The following is a 24,743-nucleotide window of genomic DNA, read 5'->3' as shown; positions in this document are numbered from 1 at the left end:
AAGATCAACAGATAGATTCAATACATATAGTTTCATAGTTTCTAAAACTTCTCTCATCGTATTTATGAACATAAAATTACATTTTTTCAACTTTAAAGCTGAAACACTTCAGTCATCATTTAAGTTTTGTGTCACTTTGGACTTCGTAAACATTTACCACACGTCCGGACAGTTTTAAAAGTTTTTCTGATGTTAACTGATGGTTCTAAAAGTCGTCTGATTTTTCCTTCCTGACACTTTGTTCGTTACCTCAGAGAACGACGCTCCTCAACATCTGGGACAGATGAGCTGTTTGAACCCGTCAAGTCTCAAAGGTCAAAGTTTGAACCATGTTTTCAGAAAATGAACAAAGGTGTTTTTGTTGAGAAATGTTTACGTCATCATTTCGTCAGGTTGAGTTTTGTCTTCTCACCACATGTTCAACTTCAGACAACAGGAAACACGTTTCACAAAACCTTTTTCCAGATGTTTCCACGTCCTCTTCTGTGATGCACAAAGTGAAGATGGGTGAAAGAAGAAGAGTTCAGACAGAGCTGAGCTTCACCAGCCCTCTGACCGAGTCCTCGTGCAGAGCGTCCTGGCTGGCAGGGTTGTACAGGGTGGGGACAGGTGGGTGTGGTTGGGGGTAGAGGTGCAGGTGGGCGGGGCATGGACGGCTCTGCGGCGTGGTGGACGGCGTCTCCCCCGGACTGATGAAGTGATGGTGGTGGTGGTGGCGGCAGTGGGAGTCGGCATCCCTCAGAGTCAGGACGTCTCCCCTGCAGGAGGGCAGGGACGGCTGGGTCGGGGCCAGGTAGGCACATGGGCCCCCCAAGGTGGTGGTCCTCCCTGGCATAGGTGCCAGAACCACGGGGGCCCTGTGGTGCAACGGCGTGGCTGCGGCTTGGAGGACGTACTTGGTGCTGTGGATACACTGATCCTGGTCACACTGACACAGAAAACAGGTTTCTATCACTGTCGGTTATACATCATATTATATTACAAGTGATCAAGTACTTAGAGACGAGATTACAGTTTACAGCTTTCATCTGAAGTCACTGTGACCTCTGACCTCCACCCAGTTCATCTGAGTCCAACCTGAGAACATGACTCTGGCCACTAGGTGTCGCAGGTACAGACACAATCATTTAAAATGAGCTAAAGTGAAATGATTCCTTTTGATTTGATCTGCAGTTTCTCTTTCATGTTCTGATCAGTTATATATGTTTATACATATATATATGTATATATATATATATATGTATATACATATATATATATACATATATATACATATATATGTATACATATATATATATATATATACATATATATATGTATATATACATATATATGTATATATCATGACATATCGACCAGCTCTCTGGCATCCACCTACCATGTGACTGTGAAGCTGAGAGGAGGCGTGGCTGCAGGCACTCGTCCCGTTGGACTGGGACGTTGTCTGAGGCGTGTCACACTGGATCAGACCCCTCCTGTCAATCAAACTGGGGCCCGGGGTCATGTTGAGTCACTTTACAGAAAAACTGAGGCTCCACCCACAAGTTTTCATTTGAAACCGATCAACGCTGCGACAGATTTGTTCACGTGAGTCGACAACACGAGGTTTAGAAACAGAGAAGTGTGTAAACGCTGCTGTTTGAAAACTCCGAGTTTTAACGAAGGGACAGAAACTGTGAGTGGTCATGTGATACGTGTTTTCAGGTGTGTTAATGTGGACGGGGGTTCAAACTGAAACAGAGATGGTGGATGAACCTGATATTGATTGTCTTTACCGTCACTCAGCTGATTGGTGGATGTAACTGACCTGGGAGGCAGCGGCCCACACAGGGCGGCGCAGCAGTTGCTCAGGATGTTTCCGTAGCTGTAGGGGTTGTAGTTGTCCTGACTGCGCTTCGTGGACCAGGAGCTTTTAATCTGGACCAGGACAGACACAGAGGCACGTTGGTCCAAGACACAATTTTATTATTGAGCCCTCTCAGGGCTTCCCATGTCCTGGGACAGCTGGGAGCGTTTCGTACTCACGTCTTCGTTGGTGGTCTGGTTGGAGCTGATCAGGTAGCTGTGGAACCCCGACAGACCCACAATCGACCAGACGGAGAAGAAACACACCACCACCTCCAGGACGGTGCAGAACTGAGTCAAGGACATTAATTGTTCTACAAATAATAACGGTGGGAAAATGAAAATGATGAGATAAAAAGACAAAATGCTGATGTGACAAACTCTGAGTAATGGTGTAAATGACGAGGCGCCTCTGAGTGACACTGATGAAAGGATATCTGGCCGGACTGTCTCTGAGCGCGCTCAGGAAACCTGTCCGCCTGGATCCTGCAGAGAGGAGAGATTTCATGTTCCTAATGTTCCACTTATTTCATTCTCACGACCACGTTATGATCCCTACACCTGCTTCCTCTGAGACCTGCACAGACTCCACGCTGATTCCAACGGTAAAACCGGCCGTCGCTCTAAAAATCTTTATTCGTCTCATAATTACTGGTTTGTGTCCAGGTCCAAATACGAGCCATTTTAAAATCAATTGAGAAAACCTGATTCAAAACGAGACGCAGCCGAGCTGCGAGATGTGAGACTTAAAACCCAATCAAATAAGGTCACGATGACCTTTGACCTCTGAAAACTCAGAGTCGTGAGGAGGCTGCAACGGCAGGTACTCACTGAGGATGACGTGTGTGATGACGAAGGCAAAGATGAAGATGGTGAGGAAGGACAGCGAGACGATGAACAGGTAGAAGAAGCGATAGTTCCTCCGTCCAACGCAGTTCCCGACCCAGGGACAGTGGTGGTCGAAACGTTCTGGAACAAAGAAGAAAAATAAATTTACATCACTTAAAAAGTGATGAGTCATCGGACACGTTAGAGACACACAGTGTGTGTGTGTGTGTGTGTGTGTGTCAGGTTCTGCCCACAATTATTTATTAAAGATTTTTTGCTCCAGTTTCTTTAATTTCTGCTTTTTATTTTCTATCATTGTAAATGGAATATTTTTCTTTTTTGATTGATGGTCAAATGAAATTGAGACGTAAATGAATTGAGAAACTGCAGCTCCGCCCATACTGACATGTCATCACTGTTGATATGGTCACAGCTGCTGGAGTTTTCCAGCCTCGAAGTCGGAAACTAAACGCTGCTGAATTCATTTTAGTTTGAAAACTCTGGTTTTGTGTTTTAGTCTGAACAGAAACTGAGACTTTATTATACGTTCTCTTCTGATTGGTTCTCATCAGTCACATGACTCGACTAGCAGCGGTGAACACAAAGCGTCGCTAACACTTCCTGTCAGAAACAGTTCCACCTCGTCGTCGCTCCGAGAAAAGAAATCCCTGCTCTGACTGTTCACCATCACTGTTCTGTTACTAAGCAACCAACTGCAGAAGAGACGATCTACTTCCTGTTTACATCACATGACCAGTGTATGTAAACGGTCATGTGATGTGTGTTTTCTGGTGTGTAAGCTGTAAAATGTCCCACTGACCGACACAGTTGTCACACAGGCTGCAGTGGGACGCTCGTGGCGGTCTGAAGATTCTGCAGGTGAAGCAGTATTTGAGTTTGACCGTTTGTCCGTTGATGACGACGTCTCTGGTGCGAGGAGGAAGTGCGGAGCAGCTCCACGAGTCTGAGACACAAACACAACAGCTTCAGATGCTCTCAGTCCCTGAAACAAACCAGCGACACTTTAACTCCACTTCCAGAAAATCTGCAGAAGAAAAAGCAAATGAATCCTCGTTTCCTGCAAATGCTTCATGAATGTAAGGAGCTGGTGCATTGAGATGAGCAGTAGGTGGCGCTACTTCTACAGTCAGGGGCCATTATACCAAACAGTCTGTGTCTTTGTGGTTAAGAGGGGTCCGACGATGACATCACAGCTTCATCGTAAGGTGACGTCTGCTGAAGTTGGATTTTTTAAAGGATGAAGAGTAAAAAGATAAAAACCTCAGGACGCTCACGTCCCATGGGTTTGTGTTTGTTTGTGTGTTTCCATGGTTACCGATCTGCGTCTCCAGGTGGGCGGCCTCGTCAGGCGTGGCTCGGGGCAGAACACCGGGGTCGCTGAAGGTCACCCTGAACAGCATCGCCATGACGAAGACAAAGAGGACGACCCCGACCGCCGGGATGGCCGGGGTCAGGTTGGACGCCAGGAAGGGACAACTGCAGACACAACGTCAAAACAAATCCAGAGTCTGGACCAATCACAGGCCTTCATTCAGTCTGACACTTCTCCTCATTAAAACTAAACCAGACTAGTGTGTATGTGTGTGTGTGTAGTATATGTACTGTGTGTAGTATATGTACTGTGTGTAGTATATGTGTGTACTGTGTGTAGTATATGTACTGTGTGTACTATATATGTGTGTACTGTGTGTACTCACTCGCAGGTGAAGAACAGTCCACTTGTGACCAGGATGCAAATCACCGTCATAGTAAACATGAAGCTGTTTCCCGCCATCATGATTCTCCCGCCGCAGTAGAACCGGTTCTTTCCCGGGAACACCTGCCACTTCCGGCGGTACCTCTGCAGCGGGTCCGGGGATCGAGCCGCTGCTACGGGTGCAGATGTGTGTGAGGTGTCCCCGCTGGTCCACAGGTCCATGGCGGGTCTGAGACATGTGTGTCCTCACAGGTACAAAACCACAGGTATGCGCGCGCTGCTGCGTTCACGCGCTCCAGATGTTTTTCTCTCAGGAGACAAAATAAAAGCACGTGACTCATAAACACTCTACGGCTTTTATTCTGGAAATATCTTCCCGACACAAGCCCCCCCCCCCTCCGCCGACAACACACACACACACACACACACACACACACACACACACACACACACACACACACACACACACTTAGTTCTTGTACGTTGGTGTTTTCTGCTCCCCGGAAACGACATCCACTTCTTTAGTTCCTAGCGGGCTTGTTTCCGCCCGGTGACAGGACGCTGACGGACCGCTGCAGCATGGCGGCGGATGGTTCATCATCGGAGACAATGACAGAAGAAGAGAAGGAGAAACAACAGATGATTCACGGTGAGGAGCGGCTCCTGACCGCAGCTCCTGACCGCAGCTCCCGCAGCCTGCGGAAGTAACACCGCGTCACAAAGTCCCACTCACGTTAATTTAAATCTCTTCAGCAGATTCGACTAAAACTCCAGATGAAAATGATCAGTTCGATATCGATCATTATGACGACGACTGTCACGTGGTTATTAGTTTGTAAGATGTTGTGTATATATTGATTTGATCGATTATTAATTATTGATGTTTTATTGCTCAGCTCTGTCTTTTTAAATCGTGACGTCAAACAACATCTTGAACTTGTACGGGAGCCCCGGAGGGTCACAGCGACACGTTTTATTTTAGATAAGAGAATATTTATTTTCAGGTACTTTTACTTCACATGTCCACAATGTTACAGGTTTATATACTTATTTATATACCTACTTTTACTTGAGTAGAAAAGTTCATGTGGTACTTGAGTACATTACTTTTATTTGTACTTTTACAGAAGTAAATGCTTTATTTCCTCCACCGCTGAATAATCCTGTGATTTCTAACCAGACTCTTTTATTCTTATATTTCCACAGTTTATTGGTTCATGAATCTATCTTGAGGAATAAATCTTGACTTTCAACTGTTGATTCACAAAATGGATTCCAACCAGAGATTCTGTGAAAGAGTTCAGAACAAACTGACTCGTGTAGAAGCAGAAAATACAAATGTCTGTTAGCGAAAAAGAACAAAGTCTCTTTGGTCTCGGGAGAATTTGAATGAAGCAAATATTATCTCACGGGTTCTGACCTCACTTCCTGTCTGCAGGGGCAGCGTTTCTGACCACGGTGGCGTCCGCAGGGATGATCGCAGGGTTCGGCTCCACGTTGGCGCTGGCCAAGAAAAAAAGCCCCGACTGGTTTAATAAGGTGCAGTTTGTTTAATTATCAGAACAATGCATCAATAATTATCATTAACAACGAAGCTGAATTTATTCATTGATTGAAAAATGTGGATTTAATAATTTTATTCCCAGAGCTGAAGGTCACATGTTCAGTTTTACATTCACGTCTGAATCACGCGTTTATGTTAAGTGTGACGTTGACGTCAGCGTCACGTTGATCCTGAGACATTTGTTCTTTTGTGACTCAAACAGCTGATGAGTTAATTCAGACAAATCCGAACAAACACGACTTTAAATTCAGTTTCAAAGATTATGAGAAGAGCTGCTCGTCAGTTTCCTCTGATGGAACAATCGAGAGAAGTGACGTCTGCAGACAGTTTGTCCGATAATTGATCTGTTGATCGACAGAAACCTCCGGTGATTGTTTAGCTTCATGTTTCAAACACCAGACATTCAATCGATGGATCGTTGGTTTTATCACGTGTTCTGAAGTTTAATCGTTCATTTTACTTCACAGCTGCTGAGTCATCGTTTCCTTCGCTCTGTCAGTGACCTCAGAGGTCACCGTTCGTTTACTCAGACTGGTCTTTGTCGTCTTTGTCGACGTCTGAGCCTCTGACACAAAGTTTGATTTAGTTTCACTGCAAAAGAAACCAAAGAAAATCTGAGGCTTGTGAACAAAACAGCCAGAAGTTTGTGGACAAAGTTTTCTTCGATTAAAATTAAAACTTTTTTTCTATTTGACATTTTTATTGTAAATTTCTATTTTCTCTTTAACATTACTTTGTATGTAACGTTCTGACTCCATGTTGTTTCCATCTGGCTCCTCCTCCTCAGGGGGCGGTGTCGACGGCGGCAGTGCCGGAGAGCGGAGCGTCTCTGGCTCTCCGAGCTCTGGGGTGGGGGTCTCTGTTTGCCTGGTGTGGAGTCGGTCTGCTCAGTGTCGCTGTGTGGAAAGTTCTTGGTGTTCACTCTGTACGTATCCGAACTCTACATGTGTAAAACTTTGAAAAACTAAAACGGCACATTTTATTTTTTTAATAAAATGACTGAATAAAAATATAAAAAAGAATCTGGAGAAGCTGTAAAATGTATGTATTTATACTAATAAATATTCAGGACACTAGTGGAAAAAACTTCATCACAAAAGTAAAACTGTTTTAGGGATAAAGAGATTTAAATTCATTAATTCAAAGCTTTAACAGTGAATTTAAAAAACACTGAAAATAACATTATAAAATAAAGTAACATCAAAGCTAAATAACTTCTCGCACCTACACGTTAGAAGCTGGACGAGACACTGACTCGTCTCTGGACTCACTCGTCTTCCTGTTTTTCAGTTGTCAGAGTTCAGACTGAAGATGCGGTCCCTCTTCCCCTCCATCCCAAAGTCGCCCGAGGCCACAGCTGGATCTGAACCTCTGGACTGGGACTCTGTCTTCAAGTCAAAGTGACGTCATCCTGCTGACGACCAATCAAATGAGATTTAAAATATCAACGACACTCAGCAGCTGTTTGTCATCAGAGTTCAGCAGTTCAGTCCCGGTCCTGGTCTCTGTCCTGGTTTCAGTCCCGGTCCTGGTCTCTGTCCTGGTTCCAGTTGAAGCTGTTCGAGCTCCACCCACTTCTGGGTTCAGAGGTTTTTCCTCAGACTCTTTATTTATTTTATTTAAATCAGTTTTACTAAAATCAAGATTCAAGTCGATGGAAAACTTTGGTGAGTCAGAACTGATTTTATGGTGTTAATATTATGACATAATAAAATATGAATTCATCCATATTTGCCTTTTTACCCTCAGGTGTGAATAAACCACAGGCTCTGAACTTATCATAGTATCGTCCTTGTGAAGCGTCTAATTTTCCGTATCCCAACTGAAAATGGCCAAATGGCTCAGAATCACGAGAAATTGATGAATGAGATGAAACGTTAACATGTTTAGTTCACTAGTTCAAATAAATCGGATATTTTTGAACCGTTCCATATGTTCGATGAAACGAGTCCAGAGCTGCGTTCAAGATGCTCACGATACGTTCACGTGCGTTTATTCAACATGTAAAGATCTCAGTCAAATCAAACGAGACATTCAGACATTTTCTTTTTCTCTCTTTATATTTGTAATAATGTTTCTGAAGTTGTCAGTTAGCAACATGATGAGCAGAGTCCCCACCCGCCCCACCTCCTGTACACAGTCTCTCTAATCAAACGCACCCTTCCACACCAGACTCCATCAAACCTTCTGAAAATCTTCTCCAGCTGAAGAGAAACCAAACGTTCACGTGAGCAGAGCTGTGATTAGAAATGACATCACCAGGTGTCGCCCCCTGCTGGAGCTCCGATGTGCATTTTCTATTTACAGGATGACGACGGTGGAGACGGAAAAAGTTCTTAAAAAACAGGAAGTGAACCCCCCCCCCCCCCCATACTGCTGTGGTTTGTAAAATACTGACGCTCCAATTTTCACATTAACACAAACCTGTTGCAGCAGAACAAAGTACAAGAGTGAACGTCAGCGTTTCCTGCGTCACACGTGAGAAAAGACGTGTTATCTACAACACGTGTCACAACTTAAATAATCCGAACCCGCCCCCATATCTAACAAACCCCGCCCACAAAAAGAAAGAAACAACCACTTCCGTTCACCAGGAGCCGGAACCCGAGATTTCTCCACCGTGAAACTTTGGTTAAAACCAAAAACACAACAAACTGACAAAAGAATAAAAAATAAAAAACACGTATTAAATATTTTTGTATTAAAATGACTTAAAAACATTTGTGGATGGAGCAGAGGAACTTTATAGATTCTATTCATTTGTACGTAAATGTTTCTGTTCTTTAAATAAAAATATAGTCGGAGCCAGTTCGTCACGTGGGCGGAGCTTGATCCTTGGCGGTGCTGTGTCACGAGTGGCCGATTTTAAACATTACTTCACACATGATGGCCGCCACCGAGGAGTTGAGGGCGGCTGACAGGGAGATGTCCAGCAGCCGGCTCTCGTACAGAACAAACTCCGTCCGGTTCTCCTCCACCTTCGCCATGGCCAGCAGCGCCTTGGCGGCGCGACACATCATGTTGATGCTGGGCGGCTCCGGCGGCGTGGCGGCGTGCAGCAGGCTGTGTGGACTCTGCTGGTACTGAGCCACGGCCAAACTGTCCTCTAGGAAGCCGATGAGAGTTCCCACACTGCCCTTCTGCCGGGTGACGGCCATCGCCGCTGTCGAGTCGCCCTGCACCAGGTGAGACAGGACGGCCACCGCCATCTCTCGACACACCTGACTCTTCCTCTCACCTACAAGGCGCACCAGCGTGGCAAAGAGCTTCTGCTGGCGGCTGAAAGGCGGCGTGGCGAGCAGCAGGTCCACATTGGAGTCCTGGATGCTCAGCTTGCACAGACACTCCAGCACCAGTCTCTGAGGGGTGAGCGAGGAGAAGCCGCCCGCTGAGCTGAACGGGTCCTGGGCTTCGGCGGACGGACAAACCATCCAGTGAAGCAGCCCGTCCAGGATGGGCAGACAGATGCTCTCGGGGTACAGCGACAGGTCCAGCTGGCCCGAGATGTTTGCCAGCGTCACCAGCGTATTCTCCCTGAGCGTAGCCAGACAGTCCCACCTCCACTCGTCACAGCTGCACGCCAGACCCTGCTTGTCCTCCCGCTGGTAGGTGGGCGGCGTCGGTTTCCTGTGGGGGTGGTGGTGGTACAGCAGCACCAGTCTGCCCAGGATCAGCACCAGGCCGGGGTGCTGCGACATGTCGGCGTCATTGCCAGGGACGAAGGAGAGGCCGCGCAAAATGTTAGAGATGCAGATGCAGCGTTTGGCCAAAGAGTCCTGCCAGGACTCAGCAGTGGACAGCGGCACCTTGTCCCAGCAACGAGGCTCATCCTCCAGGTGGCTGATGGGACTCTGAGCTGGCGACCTCTGACCTATGACCTCTGACGGCAGAACATAAGGAGGGAAGTTTAGAACCTGAGAATTAAAACCGATGCACCAGCTAGTGGTGAAACAACAGAACTGCAGATCTAGTGATTCAGTCAAACTATCAATAATATGAATTCGTTATTGATGAATCATCAACATCTGCAGAAATGATGATATGAATATTTCATCGAATATAAACGAGGCAAATGTACAGAAGATAAAAAACGTCACCTTGTTGTGTTTCAGATGATGTTTCCTCCTCAAGCTCCTCATCTGCCTCCTCCTCCCTCACGTCCGCCCCTCCCCTCCTCTGAACTGGGTTTGGGGGGGTGGAGTTAAATGTGCAGGGTTCAAAGTGCGTCTGGATGTGAGCGGTGGAGTCTCCTCCCCCAGCCTTCCAGTGCAGGAGGCCGCTGATGAAGCCAGCGGGTCGGCTGAGCTCAGCCCAGCGCCCCTCCATCTCCTCCCACTCCTCCCCACTCTCCTCCACTCTAATTGGCAGCTTGTCATACTTGCTGGCCTGTTGGGGGCGGGGCTCTGCTTGCTCCTCCTTCACCTTCACCTGCTTGACGGCCGGTTCAGTGTCCTCATCGATGATGGTGGGAGTAGTAGTGAGTAGTGGTGACATCTCCTCCGTTGACCTCCTCTGTATCTCCTGCTCCTCTCCTGATTGGCTGTTGCATTGGGATGCGGCAGCTGGAGGCTCCTTTAGCACCTCCTCCTCTGTAAGTGGGTTGGGCAGGGGCCCCAGCAGGGTCCTCTGGCCTTCAGCTCCCACCTCGTAGTTCTCCAGGATACCAAAGATCTGGATGAGGCAGCGGCGGTAAAACTCCACAATGAGCTCCAGGAAACCAGGAAGCTGCAAGAAGAGAAGAGGAGGAGGAGGAGGAGGAAGAGGAGGAGGAGGAAGAGGAGGAGGAGGAAGAGAGGAGGAAGAGGAGGAGGAGGAAGAGAGGAGGAAGAGGAGGAAGAGAGGAGGAGGAGGAGGAGGAAGAGGAGGAGGAAGAGAGGAGGAGGAGGAGGAGGAAGAGGAGGAGGAGGAGGAGGAAGAGAGGAGGAAGAGAGGAGGAAATTTGTTTCAGTTAGTTGTACTGAGACTAACCACCTCTGGGGGGCAGTGTTGTACTCAGTCGTGTCAGTTTGTTGTGATGACGCCATCATGACGTCATCATCCCACACTGACCAATCACAGGCCTGGCTGTCTGACCTGTGTGAGGCTGAAGGAGTCGACGGTGCTGTCGTCATACAGCAAGATGTTGATGGTGTCCAGAGCCCAGCTGCTCTCTGCTAATAGGCCAGACTTCAGTGACATCATCACCCGCCATGCCTCCGGGGTTCCTGATAGGATGAATTAAAATCAACACCGACAACGACGTGTGTGTGTGTGTGTGTGTGTGTGTGTGTGTGTGTGTGTGCGTGTGCGTGTGCGTGTGTGCGCGTGTGTGTGCGCGTCTCTCTGACCTGTGTCCTTGGCGGTGAGTTGGCGTCTTGGCTTCAGGTTGGGGGCGGTGGCCTCCATGGAGCCGGGGGGGAAGCTGACCTCTCTGTTGATGAGGGGGAGGCCCTGAGTGGGGAGTGGGATTGGGGGGACACCAGGGAGCCCTGGCTTCTTCATAGAGGGCAGGTAGGGGGCGCTGTTTAGAGACAGAGAGGCTCCCATTGGCCGGGAGAAGGAGGAGGAGGGGCTTAGGGAGCAGGTCACATGGTTAGGGACAGTGGCACTTGCCTGGAAGGAGGAGGGGGGGTGTCTGGATGGCATGGATGAAGAGGAGGATGAGTGGGGGGGGTAGGGTGGCTGGTGCTGGTCGAGGGGCCCAGGGGGCCACTGGGTGTCCTGGTTGTCCCCTCGGCTGATGCCAGGGTAGGGGGGCCCCTGGACCTGCCGACTGTGTGTGTAGCCCATGTCTGTCCCGGGGTGCCACATGCTGGTCTGTGGCCCCTCCCCTGGGCCCCTGGACAGCGATGGTGGTCCTGAGCCCATCATGCCATGCTGTGGAGGGGCCTGGCGATCCCGGCTGTAAGGATACGGGTACTGGCCCTGGATCGGCCGCCGCTCTGGGCCTATGTAACCCCCGCCTCCTCCCCCATAGGAGGGGCCAAACATGTCGGGCTGCTGAGAGCCATATTGCTGCACGCTAAATCCCTCCCCCTCATGACGCTTGGAGGGAGGATACATCCCCTCCGTCGGACGCTTGTAGCCCTGCAGAGCCAAAGAGAGAAGAGTCGGCTCGTCCTCACGCTAACAATTACAGATTTAACATCCGGATGTGACCTCACATGTTTCTGAATGTTTCCTTTACTGGCAGAGCAGAGCACTCACCTGCTGCTGAGGGTACAGGGGCTGATGGGAACTGTAGGCCACGCTGTGAGGATACTGCTGCCCGTAGCCATCATGTCCATGCCTGAAGACAAAGAGTCCGCAAAGATCCAGTCAAACATTATTTCCACGAGACAGAATATCAGAACCCATGGACATAAAAACAAAGAGCTCTCACCTCTGATGGGGGTATCTGTTAGTCCGGTACATGCCGGCCTCATTTCCAGTCGGACCCATGTTGTTCTGACCACTGGGGGGCGCCATACCTCCATCTGGCCCCATCACATGGTCCAGCCTGCAGGAAACAAACGCACAAAAGAGTGTAGCATGTTTAAGAAAACACCCACAAGTACCTACAAACGTCATTTCCCCCAATGGACCTCACACTGTGTCGTCTGCAGGCTCATCAATTAATAAAGCAAAAAGGAAAAGACGTCTTCACGAGTCTTTTTTTGTTTACCTCCGCTCATATCCAGGGCCGTACGGATACTGTGGTCTGGGGCCCATCCCTGTCAGGGGCCTGGAGGGGGGCCCGCGTGTGTACATGTCCTTCATTGCACTGCTGGGCATCTGACCAGGACCAAAGGCCTCGCCGGGCCCTGGACCTGCAGAGGAGCAGGTAGAAAACGGGACTTTTTCTTCAGTAACTGATAAATGATTTTAAATGGAAACATTTTTGGTTTGTTCCATTTCAAATGAAGACATTAGGTGGTTCCTGTTTGTGTTAAACATCATCAGGCACCTTTTCTTGGTCCATACGGGTCTCTGTTGGCATCGTACTGCATCCTCAAAGAAGGGTCTGTTGGACCTCCTCCCTGCCGGTAGGGGGCGCTGCCGGGTCCAGGACCTCGCTTATTGTGGAAGGCTGGATCGTTGCCTTCAGAGAACGGGTCCTGGACGCTCACTCCTCCCATGGTCCTGAGAGATAGGGATTTCTGAGTGAAGTCGCATCACGTCAAATCATTTCGTTTCACCAGGTGATTTTGGCCCCTTCCCTACCTGCTTCCAGGCTGGGGGCCCATCTGGCTGTGCGGGGTAGAGGCAGGGGTCGGGGGCTTCAGATCTCCGGGGGCCTCGGTCAGGGAGCTGCTGCTGGACTGAGGGGTGTTGGGGCCCTGCAGGGAGCCCGAGTTGGCTGCAGAGATACAGACCAGACAGAAAACCTGCTGAGAACAAGGGTTCCGTGTCATCATGTAACTTAACAGCAGTTCATCAGAAAGCTCTAGAACATGGAGGCGGATCAGGAGCAGCGATGGACACAAACGTCAAATCAACGACTGAATGACTTTTAAACAAAACTGCTTGTTTCACTTATAGTGTTTGGGTTTTTTATAAAGACACGTGTCCACTCTTCTGAGTAAGCTCCTACTCTGTGAAGTACTTCATCATGTTTTGGTATGATACTGAATACTGAGTATAAAGAAGGACTGAAGAATCTTCTGTTCACTGTTGATGTTGAACAGTTAATGAACACAGATGGACAGAACGGACACGCGGGACACTGTTGTTTACATTTGTTCATACATGGACACAGCAGGTCTATGGACGTACAAAGGCTGGAAATCAGAAATGATTGTGTTCAATGTGTTTGATGCTTAAATTTAAAAATAAATTGCACAACAACTTGTTTTTTGTGGGGACACTTCAAGTTTTTAGTACATGTACGGTCCCCCGTAATATTTTTCTTATTTTAGGTGCATGTGTTGTCCACCTTGATACACTTGTATGTTGAGTTCATCTACAACCTCTCAGGTAAATCAGGTGCTCAGTTCCTGTAGTGGTCAATTCCAAACAGAGAACAGGTGACCTCTTACCTGGGGAGGGTGGCTGGATCTTGGTCTGGAGTGATGGAAGTTTCTTGGCGTCTCCGACGGGCCCCAGGGCCTCAGGTGGAGGCTCCTCTCCGCGCTCCACCTTACACTCGTAGGTGAACAGGTACTGGATGTACTGTTTCTTCAGAGAGCTGGCCGAGCTGCTGGACGTCCCCACGTTCAACAGTGACGATAACTCCCTCCACTTCTTGTTCTTATTCACCTGAGAGACGACAAAGATTCACATATAAAATTTATCCAGAATCAAAAACCGCTGAGACGCAGTTCGACCGACAGGAGGAAAACTTATTCATACATACTTTTGTTTTCTGTGAGAATCAGAACAGGATTCAAGTTTTTCACTGAAGTTCATGTTTGAGCTTCAGTGAAGGACGAGAAAATGACGATGGAGAATGAAAGTTGACTCGTGGTCTCACCATGGCGAGGCCTCCTATCTCTCTGACAGTCAGGTAGAGTTTGCACAGGTCCAGCGGCTTCTTTCCGACGGCGGGCAGGTTTGGGACAGGCGTCCCCCTGTCCTCCATGAAGGAGAGGTAGCGGTCGACCCACAGCCTCCGCTCCGCCTCAGAGCCCATCTCATACAGCCGGTCGATCTTCTCATTGGTCATGGTCGCCACGCTGGGCTTCTGGAGACAAACCCACAGAGAGCCCGGTCAGCGATACCTCATCACCTGCAACCTTCAGCTGACACACACTGGTGGAAACGAAATGGGGGCATGGCTAACTAACCTGGCCACGCCCATTAAACACTAGCCTCCGCAGCACGTCGTGTAAAACACACACATACGTTCTTTAATATAAACAGATTGACACTTCACTCCTGTCTCTTTAATGTGAACGTGTCTGTTGCTTTTTAAATGAAGTTTAAATCACTTCAGTCGCTGATAAACAGAAAAATCATTCCAGATCAAAACTAGTGTCGAGCAAACTGAACAAAGTGTTAAAAACGATCATCATGAGCTGAAGAGTCTGAGCTGAGGACGAACATGACGCTGTCGTAACCCATCGACGAACTGAGGCCGCCACACACAGATCTGTGGCGACTGTGATCAAGGTCGACTGTTCATAACGAGGAGGAGCTGCAGCTGAGAGAGAACTGAGCAACACATCAATCAGGAGGAGAAGAAAAAATCATCTGGTTCATGCTGGTTAAAACTGGTTATCATTATCGAGTGAAGACGAGGGTCACAGACACTGAAAACCACGTGGTCACCACTGTCGTCGACTGTGATGAGCAGCAACACAAGGACACAACACATCAGCTGAGCTCAGACAACAGGAATCAAACCTGCTCAGATTTCAGCTTCAGTGCCGTTAACATTCACGTGACTGGTCAACAAAGCCAAAGGACACACCTTGGCTTTGGGAGGTTCGGAGGTTGGACAAACGGCCTCTTTGCTGAGCTCAAGCCTCTGCTTGGCGTCTGGATGAGCGAGCATCTCCTCCATCATCACGGGGCCTGAAAGGTCAAAAGATAACAGATCAAGCAGTTAAAGCAGTTTATCAGGAATAATCCAACCACGGTGAAAACTCGCTTCAACTCATTGGAATCGATGGTCCTACCTGAGGGTGGGCTGTGGTAGGGGGGCCCCTGTGGTGTCCTCCTCTCAGAGTTACTGCCTGGTTGCTGGCTGTAGGAACCTGTGAGGCCTCCAGGGCCCATTCCTCTCATCGGTGCCATGCCCGGGTAGCTGCCATGCCTGAGCACCACAGAAGAGAAAATGGGTTTAATAACTATCAGATGAAATCAGTGGGCGATGTTGCAGCTCACATGCAGGAGGTTACACTGAGGAGGAAGAGGAGAGCGTCTGTCTCAGGACCTGAAGGAACCAATATTAACTTGAATATAACAATCAATGTCTGTTTACTCTCGGACCTTGGTGGAGGTTTGACCTCTGTGATGTGAGTCTCATCTTCTCTCAGTGGAAGATAGAAGCTGAGATATTGATTCATGAATAAATGCTGAAGATAGACACCGTTCTGTTTTTGTCAATGAGCAGGTTTCACAGATGAGTTTAAATTCAGTTTAAGCAGCTGAGGACACACAAAGAAGTTAGTTCCACATCAGCAGCAGCTTCCGAAGGCACAGGAGCAGTCAGGTGACGGGAAGACGTCTGGTTATGAAACCATGACCCTTCATTGTGCAGCAGAGCCTGACACATGCTCGTCAGACGGCTTCATCACAAATCAATCTGACATCAGCTGTAGCTTCTCATTTTTGAGAAGTCGCACCACAGCTGTTTCAAGTTCAATTTACGACAAAGCCGCGTTTCTGCATCTGGCAGACTCTGGTACCAAACCTACCCATAATTCTCAGAGGGGGTCTGCACAGCATTGGTGCCCTGCAGGGAGTCGTGAGAAGGGTGAGGAGGAGGAGGAGGAGGAGGAGGATGGTGGTGGTGGTGGTGGGGGTGAGGATGCTGGGAGGGGTGAGAAGTAGGAGGGATGGGTCGACTCCCCGGCCAAGAGTTGTTGTGGCAGACGGGTGAACGGGTGAACGGAGGCCTGGAAGGACGGAGGCGACAAAAACTTTAATATTGAGCAGCTGCAGAAAACTTCACTCATCAACTGACGACACTTTTCTGATTCTCTGTTTGACGAGGAAGGAAAGTGTTCAACATGTTTTGTGAACCTCAGCTGTGGAAACTCCACGCTGTGTCTTTAAACATCAGTTTCCTGCAGCTGTTTGATTCTCCCCATGTTTCAGGAGATGGGCGGGGTCTCTGTCAGGACTCACCTGCTCTGAGTGGTGGACGAGGAGTTGGCACCGGACCTGCCGACTTCTGGAGTTTTGCGGTTGGTGTTGGCCACCGGAGGCCTCAATCCCTGACCGGCAGGCTGTGGCATACCCGGTGAGGTGGGGGCCATGGAGCTCCCTCCAGCAGGGTAAGGTCGCCCCCCAGCGCTGGGTCCAGGGCCACGACCTGCTGGCGTAGAGGGGCCCTGACCGTGCACCGGACTGCTGGCATTCAACCCCAGGCTGTTAGCTAAGCCCGGGCCGCTGTAGTTGGCGCTGGGGGCTCCGCCATAGTTGGGGGGGTGGGGGTAGTTACCTGAGGAATGAGGCATGACACGAGACATCAGACAAGAAGTTCACTACCTCACTGTTATCTAAGTTTGAGCAGATTGTACCTGGGGGGCCATACTGGACGTATGAGCTGCCCTGCTGGTACGAGTCGTGGTGCATAGGCCCCCCCAGTGCTGGGTGAGGGGAGATAGGTGGAGCTGACTGCTGGGGGCCAAACTGAGGCCCCGGGGTGCTCCGCTGCAGGGACGTAGAAAAACCTGAACAAAACACAGAGAGGTGGGACGTCTTTCACACCTTGTTTGTTTCAGACCTTCAGACTTCTCAGTTTAGTCTGACTCTAAATATCAGGAGTGACCGGAACGATCTGCGTTCATGATCCAACAGCATCGAAATAATAATAACGAGATCAATGAGACTGTTTGTCTGAGGAGAGACAGAGACGTTTGTACTTCTGTCTTAGCGAGGACACTCATTAGCACACTTAGTAGACTAACTCCAACCTAAAGCTAATTCTAGCCCTGACACACACACACGCACACGTTACCTCTGTCCTGCGTCATGGGCGACTGGGAGGAATGAGAACCGACATCAGTCCCGGGGATCTGGGGGGTCAGCTGAGCTCCTGACAGACAGACCATGTGTTAATGTCACTGCATCCAGCTGAGCTGTGTCGGTCCGACGTGGTTCTTCTGTAACTTCTGGATCGAATTACTCTCTTAAAAATGTCCTGAATGTTTTCTGTTGTAGCTTCTGAACAGTTTGAGGTTTGTATACTTTCAGAAATCACTTGAAACTCCTAAATGAAATCATTTAAATTAGAATAAAGGAAATCTTTAAATAAAAAGTAAAAACTCCACAGAACCATGAGGTGTTTGATATTTGTACTAAGATTTATTCATTCACTTGTTTAAATTCTTGTTTTTAGATTCTGATTCTGTAAAAACTATTTGATCAATTTAGATTTTTTAACTTTTTCTTTATTGTTTAAAAAATATAACAATAAATAATAAAGACTTCAGAATAAAAGCAAAATAACACAAAACCTTCCCGACTTATTTCTCAGTCAAATCATCATCACCATCCTACCTGGTCCACTGGTGGCTGGAGACAGAGGCCCGGAGCGCGATTGGCTGCTAGACCCAGCGGGGGATGGTGAAGGGGATGGCGAGGGCCCGGTGCGGAGTGACGGTGGGTGTCGGGGCGATGCGTGTGGAGAGAAAGGAGAACGGGCCGGAGTCCCCTGGTCACCCTGAGTGTTTCCGGATCCTGACGCCCCTGAACTCACCGCTGCCTCTGTGCCGGTCGGCAAATCGTCGATGGAGCCGGACAGATCCTGAAACACAGACGACGACGGGTTAAACACCTGATGCAGCGACTTTACTCAGGAACAGTTTCCACATATTAGTTTTTATTGATGTTTCAAGTTTTAAATTAAATCATTATTTAAATGATTTGTGTTCCTGACGTGTTCCTGACGTGTTCCTGACGTGTTCCTGACATGTTCCTGACATGTTCCTGATGTGTTCCTGACATGTTCCTGACGTGTTCTGGAGGTTCTGTATGTGAGAACAAATGTCTGAGTCAGTGTCTCTGGACATTTTCACACTCGGGTGAAAACAATTAAAATGTGGACCGACAACATTTCCACCTGATAAACGTGGTCCCTGAACACATCCTCTCTTCTCAGGTGTTCAGCTGTAATGTGGTCAAAGTCATTATACGGTTCGATTCCCTCTCCAATGTCAAGAACCACATAAGACGAGGTCTCACTCAGACAGAAAAACTGGTGTCTGGATTCAGAGATAATTAACTCATGGAGGCGAACGAAGGGAAAACATGAGAGAGAGGAGGCGACATGAGGATGAGGAGTAAGGACAAAGAGGAGACAAGAAGAAGAAGTGAGCAGAGGAAACTGAGGAGGAGCGAGGAAGAAAGGAATGAGGAAACAGGAAGGAGAGGAAACAGAGGATGAGTGGAGGAGGACAGGAGGAAAGAAAAAGAGGAGAAACGCTGCACTGAAATCTCCCATCAGCCCCTGGGCTTGGTACCAGCCAATCAGAGTGCAGCAACACATCCGCCCTCCCTCCCTCCTCCCCTTGCCAACAGCTCAGCCAATCAGCTGCAGCGCTGCCCCCCCAGTCTAATTATAAAGACTGAGCTGCAGGGAGAGAGAGAGTTTCTCTGCAGCCTCGCTCGACCTTCTCCTCCTCTAAACTTCTTCTCCTAATTTAATTCCTCCTTCACTCCCTCTACCTCCCGCTCTTTTTCTTCTATCATCCTCTTCTTTCTCCCCACCGTTCCTTCGTCCTCATCTCCTTTCTACTCCTCTTCTCTCCCTCATTCACCTCCTCCTGTTTCCTCTTATTACACCCCCCCTTGTCGTCTTTTCCCTCTTCTACCTACTATTCTCCTCCTCTTCCTCCAGAGAAAAACAAACTGTTTCAGGGTCACAACACGACGCAGACGCTTGTTCCAGCTGCAGATGTAGAATCTTGATGTGCCGTGTCTGAGTTCGCAGCTGATCACAGTCCATTCAGCTGCTTTAAACTTTTAAACTCAAATTCTAACTGATTTGATTGTTTTAATTCTGGTTCAAGTTCTGAAATAAAACTTTTGGTTTTCATTATCATTGTGACTATTACTATGATGTAGATTCTGAGGTGACGTCATTAAAGCAGGTTTCTGCTGACTTTTATTTTAGATTTTCCATCCTGCCAAGAGCCCGCCTCCCCTCTGCCTATTGCCATGGAAACTGCATCAGCACCCTGACTTCAAAAAGGAAGCTGAGAAAAAGAAAGAGAGAGAAAGAGCATGGCAGCATGATAACAGGACAGAAAAGGGAGGAAGGGGAGAAGGAGTAAAGCTCAATGTGGAGTGACGGAGGGAGAAAGGAGGAGGTGGAGGGATGGAAAAGAGGAGAAATGAAAGGAGAAGCAGGGAGAGAAAGAGCAGCAGGCTGATGGATGAGAGAAAGAGCAGCATTAATTCAAACAGGTTTTCAGGGACTTCAAAATAAAAGCCTTTCCTTTCCTTAATACTATCAGCAGCTCAAGACCAGGCTGCAGGTTTACATCTTTAATCATAATTTTAAAATAATCTTTTCACTTACATTTTTTTCACTGATTTCTGAATCAATATTTAATAAATTATTTATACTTATTGAACAGTCACTGGTTAGACTGGGAGCTCGCTTGTTCGCCTATTAGCATCACCAAATGAACCAGGGAGAAAGTTAGAGACGCTGTTAACTGATCCTCATGTCAGACAGTTTAACTTTATGCTAACTGCTAACAGCAAACTGCAACAATACATCTCGATGAACAACTATTTTTGTTGATTTTTAAAAAACAGTTTTATCTCTGACTGCGTCCTCTCTCGTCGAAAGATGTGCCGTCGTGTTCCGACTCACCGGGAGACTGGACGGTCTCTCCTGTTGGCTCAGACTCATCTCCTCGAGGTTTGGTTTCCCAGGAGTCATAGCAGCAGACTGGCTGCGGCCCCCAAACGCCTCCTGCGGCGCCTCCTGCATCAGGATAAGACAGATGAACAAAGTTTAACAGATTTATGATCAGGTTTTGTTAAATGATGCGATGTTGAATCAGGCGATTGAAAGAGATTATCACTTCCTGTTTCTTCAAGGCTTTTAATGTGAAATACCTGCAAGAAGTTCATGGATTTGTTGAGAATGAGAGAATCAGCAGCAAACCGACAGTTTAGTGGACAGGGTCGTACCTGTTGTGGCAGTGGGCGGGGCTGCATGTATGGGGGCTGGCTGGGGGCGGCGGGCTGCTGCTGTGGGGGGCTGAAGTACGGAGGCTGACCCGGCTGACAGTAACCGCCCACGTTCTGCTGCTGCGGATCGTACTGAGAGCTCATCTGAGAACAAACAATAGACGCATCACCACGACGACAGACAGACAACACAGACCACCCTCTCTTCAAAAACCAGAGGAAACAGAAAGTGGAACGCAGCAGCAGATTGTCCGGTTCAGACTCGTTCACAACAGGAACATGTGGGGAACATCCAGGTGAGGGGTGGAGCCAAAACATGTGTCTCCATCAAAATCATTATTACGTGAAGTGGTTCAGTGTGAAGTTTTCTCCTCTCGCTGTGAACTCCTCTGATGAAGTTGTTTGTTCAGCGTTGGTGAAAATAAGCTCGTTAAGTCAGTTCCCTCTTCTCAACTAATGTTTCTGTGGCTCACACACTGCAGCACCCGTGTGATCCAACAGGTTTCTGTTCGCACTCAACTAGGGATGTCGGGACTACCTGATTTTACCATAACCGTGGTTTCATAAACGTAAGAATGGTAAAAATTACGATATCTAACCACGGTGTCCTGCATCTCACGAGTCATGTCATTTGTGTGTGTGAGCCACTAAACTGAAACGTTGGTTGAGAAGAGGGAACTGACGTAACAGCCTTATTTCCACCAACGCCGCCTCAACTCCATCAGAGGAGTTCACAGTGAGAGGAGAAATCCTTGTTTAGTTAGGAGGTGCCAGCAGTTTGTTGTCAGATGGAGAATAAAGTGATGAAGAAGATGCAGATTAACACCGTCACTAAAACACTTCTCCTACCTGTTGCTGAGGGTACTGCATCCCTCCCTTCCCCATCTGCCCCCTGCTGGGCATCCCCATCTGGTATCTGTGGGGGGTGGGGGTGCTATAGGGTATACCCGGGTATGGCGCCCCCTGCTGCTGTTGCTGCTGGGAGTACGGGTTGTTGCTCACACCATAGAGCTGAGAACGCTTCATCACCATGGGGTCCATGGGCAGCACCTGCACAACAGAAATGTTGATGATGATTCTGTCGCTGATGTTCGACAACAGGCGTTAGAGGAGTTATGATGACATCAGGCTCATATCTGCCAACATTAAATCATTCTTCGTCTTTTATTGAAAACTAAATCGTACGATATCACATCGTAACATGATTAAATCCATAGTGTTTTTATGTCTGTGGGATTTTACTGTTCCAATTTTATTGTTATTTGAAAAACACAGCTGAGAGTCGGAGCCGCGATCCAAACTGGAGTCACACTCACACACACGGTATCTGACACACTGACACAATAGTAGGTGACACAAGTGACTCAGTGAGAACAGATGTTTCACAGCTGCAGCTAAAAATAGAAAGCATTTACACACACACACACACACACACACACACAATGAATCTATCTGTGGATGACACGTCTCCACCACTCATCTAATGAGAGTAAATAAACATGAGGAGCAGGTGGAGCCGCTGGATGTAGTGAGGAGGAAAAGACCTGATCATTAATCCAGATGTTTACACTGCGGTAGATCTGACATGGACCCACATTTTACAGATGTTTTACTAGAGGCTGCAGGAGAAGATCCAGAAATGTCCAGAGACACTGACTCAGACATTTGTTCTCACACACAGAACATGTGAGGAACATGTGAGGAACACGTCAGGAACATGTGAGGAACATGTGAGGAACACGTCTGTGGTTCAGTTCATGTCTGAAAACAGCTTCAGATGTCAATAATAGCTTTTATCAGCTCTGGATAACTGAGATAAAATCACACTGAGTGTTTCTGAGAGCAGATATTTCATCATGTGTAAAAATGACAGTGAACTTTCAGTTGAGTCTCATCTGAGCCTCTGATTTGTTGATCTCATGTTATATAAAAAACTAATGACTCGTGATTATTAGCAGATTATAATATTAAGAAGAAGAAGAAGAACTAGAGGCTGTGGATGAACTGACCCCGACATGAAGCAGCAGTGGCCGGAGCTGCTGTGTGATTTGCGGCGGCTGCAGCTGGAGGAGCGGGTGTTGTGAGCGGTGGTGATGGGCACGTGGCTAATCTGCATGTGTGAAGGTCAGGGCTGGAGCTGAGGCCGGGTCAGCAGCCGAGAGGGGCGGCCTGAGCAGCGGCTCACCCCGCTGACTGACACCTCACCCGGGTGGTTAACATGTGAGAGACGTCAGGGGAGAATGGAGCCGTCACCATCTCAGTGTCCCCGGACATAATGTCCCGGTACAACAGTGGAATGTTCCCCGGCACGGCGCCTTCCCTCTGCGGCGTCAGCACACTCACACAGCCTCTGCGGGCCTGGGCGGCTGGGTTAGCAGACCACGATGCTAATAGTTAGCTTAGCATAGCAGGCTAACTCCAGAGTCACCTTGGACACGGAAGCAGAAGCCTGACTTTACTCAGTGTTGACTGGTTTGATGGTTTAATTAACGAGGCACGTTTTATTTAATATCTCCGTCAGAGAAGAGTCCGACTTTAGAAATGATTTCTAACCGCAGTGGAAATAAAAACACACCGAGCTCCGCTGCTCACCGCCGCTAGCCATTAGGGTTAGCATAGCGGCTAACTAGCAGGTTAGCTGGTGATCCAGGTGAGTTATGACAACCAGGGGTTGATCCGGGGTTACTCACCGGGGACCTGCCGCCGCCCTGCCCGTTGTTGCCGGGGCTCATGACCGGGTGGCTTCTCTGATGTCCCCCCCAGCCGCGAGCCGCGGAGCCGAACATGGAGCCCAGGTCTTTAGCCGGTCCCATGCCGGGCTGCTGTGGAGCGGACGGGCTGTTGTAGTCGGTGTATCCTCCCCCGTATCCCCGCATCATCGGGCTCGGAGACGTTAATAACTGGTTCAAAGTCGGCGTGGCCCCGGACGGGTGCAGCCCCTGAAACCGCTGGAATCCTCCGCTGCCGCCGCCTCCAGCCGGGGAGCTGGTAGCTGCCATAGCCGCTTTGCTGTGGATAGCCGCGGCTGAGCTGCCGCTGCCCGGGCCCGTCAGGTTGTTTCCCTGGCGGGAGGGACTCATCAAGCCTCCGTATCCACTGGTCCCGTTGCCGGGTCGGTAGTTCGGGTAGTGGTTGTACGGGCTGTTGTTGTAGCCTTCGCGGGAGTTGTGAACCTGGTCCATGGTGCCGTGTACCGAGAGCGCCGCTGTCACCCCAGTCCCTGGGCTTTGTTGTCCGCCATGTTGATCAGAACAAGACCCTCCTCTTCCATAATAATGATTAAACTCGGAGCTGCTCCCAGTCGGAGGAGGGTTGTTGTTGCTGGTGTCTGATCCAAGGCTGGCGTCCATCCGCTGCTCCTCCTCCTGTCTCCCGCTCAGCAGGAGAAGCCGCTCCGCTGCTCGGCTGCTCGGCTCCAGGAGGACGGTTCCTGCCCCTTCATGGTGATGTCGAGCCCCGCTGCTCGCTCCCTCTACCCGCTGGGTGTTGTGGGTTTGCTGCTGGAGGAAGTGTGTGGACCGTGAAGGTGTGATGATGAAGGAGGAGGAGGATGGAGGAGGAGGAGGAGGAGGAGGTCCTGCAGCGTCTCCTCCACAGGTGACCAGGTCATTCACTCCATGGTGCTGCTTCTGCTCCCCGGAGCTCCACCGTGTCCTGTCCCGGTTCCCCCAGTTTAAAGACACCCTGTCCTCCGGTCCAGTCACCGGGGACCTCGGGTCCAGTCACCGGGGACCAGAGGACAGTGTGACACATGAACTTAGTGCTGAAGGAGATTCTACAGTTAATGGAACTATATGTTCACATGACCCCCCCCCCCTCTGCTGAAGAGGATGAACTTCTAATATGATGAGTCACAAATGAAGTGAGAGAGAGGGAGAGAGAGAGAGAGAGACAGAGGGAGACAGAGAGAAAGAGGGAGACAACCTGTTCAACCTACAGATTAAAACACCTTTAAATAAAATGTCTCCTCAGTCACTGAAACAACCATGAAGCTGCTGCCAATTAATCATCTGA

General features: G+C 48.8%; 3 protein-coding genes across 5 annotated transcripts; 1 reads left to right on the top strand and 2 right to left on the bottom strand.

Moving 5' to 3' along the window:
- Window positions 1-523: 523 nt before the first annotated feature.
- Window positions 524-4,998, bottom strand: LOC109647677 (palmitoyltransferase ZDHHC14-like). Its single transcript, XM_069515574.1, has 10 exons — window positions 4,860-4,998; window positions 4,392-4,697; window positions 4,010-4,170; window positions 3,494-3,637; window positions 2,677-2,814; window positions 2,283-2,331; window positions 2,026-2,128; window positions 1,808-1,917; window positions 1,379-1,487; window positions 524-928 (listed from the first exon to the last, which is right to left on the bottom strand). The coding sequence occupies exons 2-10, from the start codon at window positions 4,610-4,612 to the stop codon at window positions 524-526; spliced, it is 1,440 nt and encodes a 479-aa protein (XP_069371675.1). The 5' UTR covers window positions 4,613-4,697; window positions 4,860-4,998.
- tmem242 (transmembrane protein 242) lies at window positions 4,900-7,682 on the top strand. Its single transcript, XM_020112086.2, has 4 exons — window positions 4,900-5,039; window positions 5,829-5,929; window positions 6,742-6,879; window positions 7,245-7,682. Exons 1-4 carry the CDS (start codon window positions 4,970-4,972, stop codon window positions 7,356-7,358), a joined length of 423 nt encoding a protein of 140 aa, XP_019967645.2. The 5' UTR covers window positions 4,900-4,969; the 3' UTR covers window positions 7,359-7,682.
- A 313-nt stretch (window positions 7,683-7,995) lies between these two features.
- arid1b (AT-rich interactive domain 1B) lies at window positions 7,996-24,685 on the bottom strand. 3 transcript variants are annotated; one of them, XM_069515570.1, is made up of 22 exons: window positions 23,420-24,685; window positions 21,579-21,779; window positions 20,730-20,873; window positions 20,407-20,520; window positions 18,084-18,330; window positions 17,542-17,619; window positions 17,102-17,254; window positions 16,707-17,022; window positions 16,274-16,474; window positions 15,533-15,669; window positions 15,325-15,428; window positions 14,386-14,595; window positions 13,952-14,171; window positions 13,137-13,272; window positions 12,880-13,055; window positions 12,598-12,742; window positions 12,316-12,432; window positions 12,141-12,222; window positions 11,282-12,020; window positions 11,028-11,158; window positions 10,052-10,679; window positions 7,996-9,834 (listed from the first exon to the last, which is right to left on the bottom strand). In XM_069515570.1, exons 1-22 carry the CDS (start codon window positions 24,077-24,079, stop codon window positions 8,804-8,806), a joined length of 5,970 nt encoding a protein of 1,989 aa, XP_069371671.1. In that variant the 5' UTR covers window positions 24,080-24,685; the 3' UTR covers window positions 7,996-8,803. The 3 variants fall into 3 exon arrangements, with proteins under 3 accessions (XP_069371671.1, XP_069371673.1, XP_069371672.1); XM_069515572.1 differs by lacking the exon at window positions 23,420-24,685 and adding an exon at window positions 22,739-23,196; XM_069515571.1 differs by lacking the exon at window positions 16,274-16,474.
- Between the last annotated feature and the right edge of the window lie 58 nt (window positions 24,686-24,743).

This window comes from Paralichthys olivaceus, chromosome 19 (genome assembly GCF_024713975.1).
Source record: "Paralichthys olivaceus isolate ysfri-2021 chromosome 19, ASM2471397v2, whole genome shotgun sequence".
Taxonomy (NCBI): Eukaryota; Metazoa; Chordata; class Actinopteri; order Pleuronectiformes; family Paralichthyidae; genus Paralichthys; species Paralichthys olivaceus.
This window is presented reverse-complemented; position numbering and strand designations above follow the sequence as displayed.

Bases quoted from the DNA above. Each gene is read 5' to 3' on its own strand.
- tmem242 (XM_020112086.2), top strand. From the start codon at position 4,970: ATGGCGGCGGATGGTTCATCATCGGAGACAATGACAGAAGAAGAGAAG. The intron at 5,040-5,828 runs GTGAGGAGCGGC...TCCTGTCTGCAG, and splicing joins GAAACAACAGATGATTCACG to GGGCAGCGTTTCTGACCACG. The intron at 6,880-7,244 runs GTACGTATCCGA...CCTGTTTTTCAG, and splicing joins AAGTTCTTGGTGTTCACTCT to TTGTCAGAGTTCAGACTGAA.
- arid1b (XM_069515570.1), bottom strand. From the start codon at position 24,079: ATGGACGCCAGCCTTGGATCAGACACCAGCAACAACAACCCTCCTCCG. The intron at 17,620-18,083 runs GTAGGATGGTGA...TCTGTCTGTCAG, and splicing joins TCCAGCCACCAGTGGACCAG to GAGCTCAGCTGACCCCCCAG. The intron at 12,433-12,597 runs GTAAACAAAAAA...TGTTTCCTGCAG, and splicing joins GGCCCTGGATATGAGCGGAG to GCTGGACCATGTGATGGGGC.
- LOC109647677 (XM_069515574.1), bottom strand. From the start codon at position 4,612: ATGGACCTGTGGACCAGCGGGGACACCTCACACACATCTGCACCCGTA. The intron at 1,918-2,025 runs GTGAGTACGAAA...GTCCTGGTCCAG, and splicing joins ACCAGACCACCAACGAAGAC to ATTAAAAGCTCCTGGTCCAC. The intron at 929-1,378 runs GTAGGTGGATGC...TTTCTGTGTCAG, and splicing joins CTCAGCTTCACAGTCACATG to TGTGACCAGGATCAGTGTAT.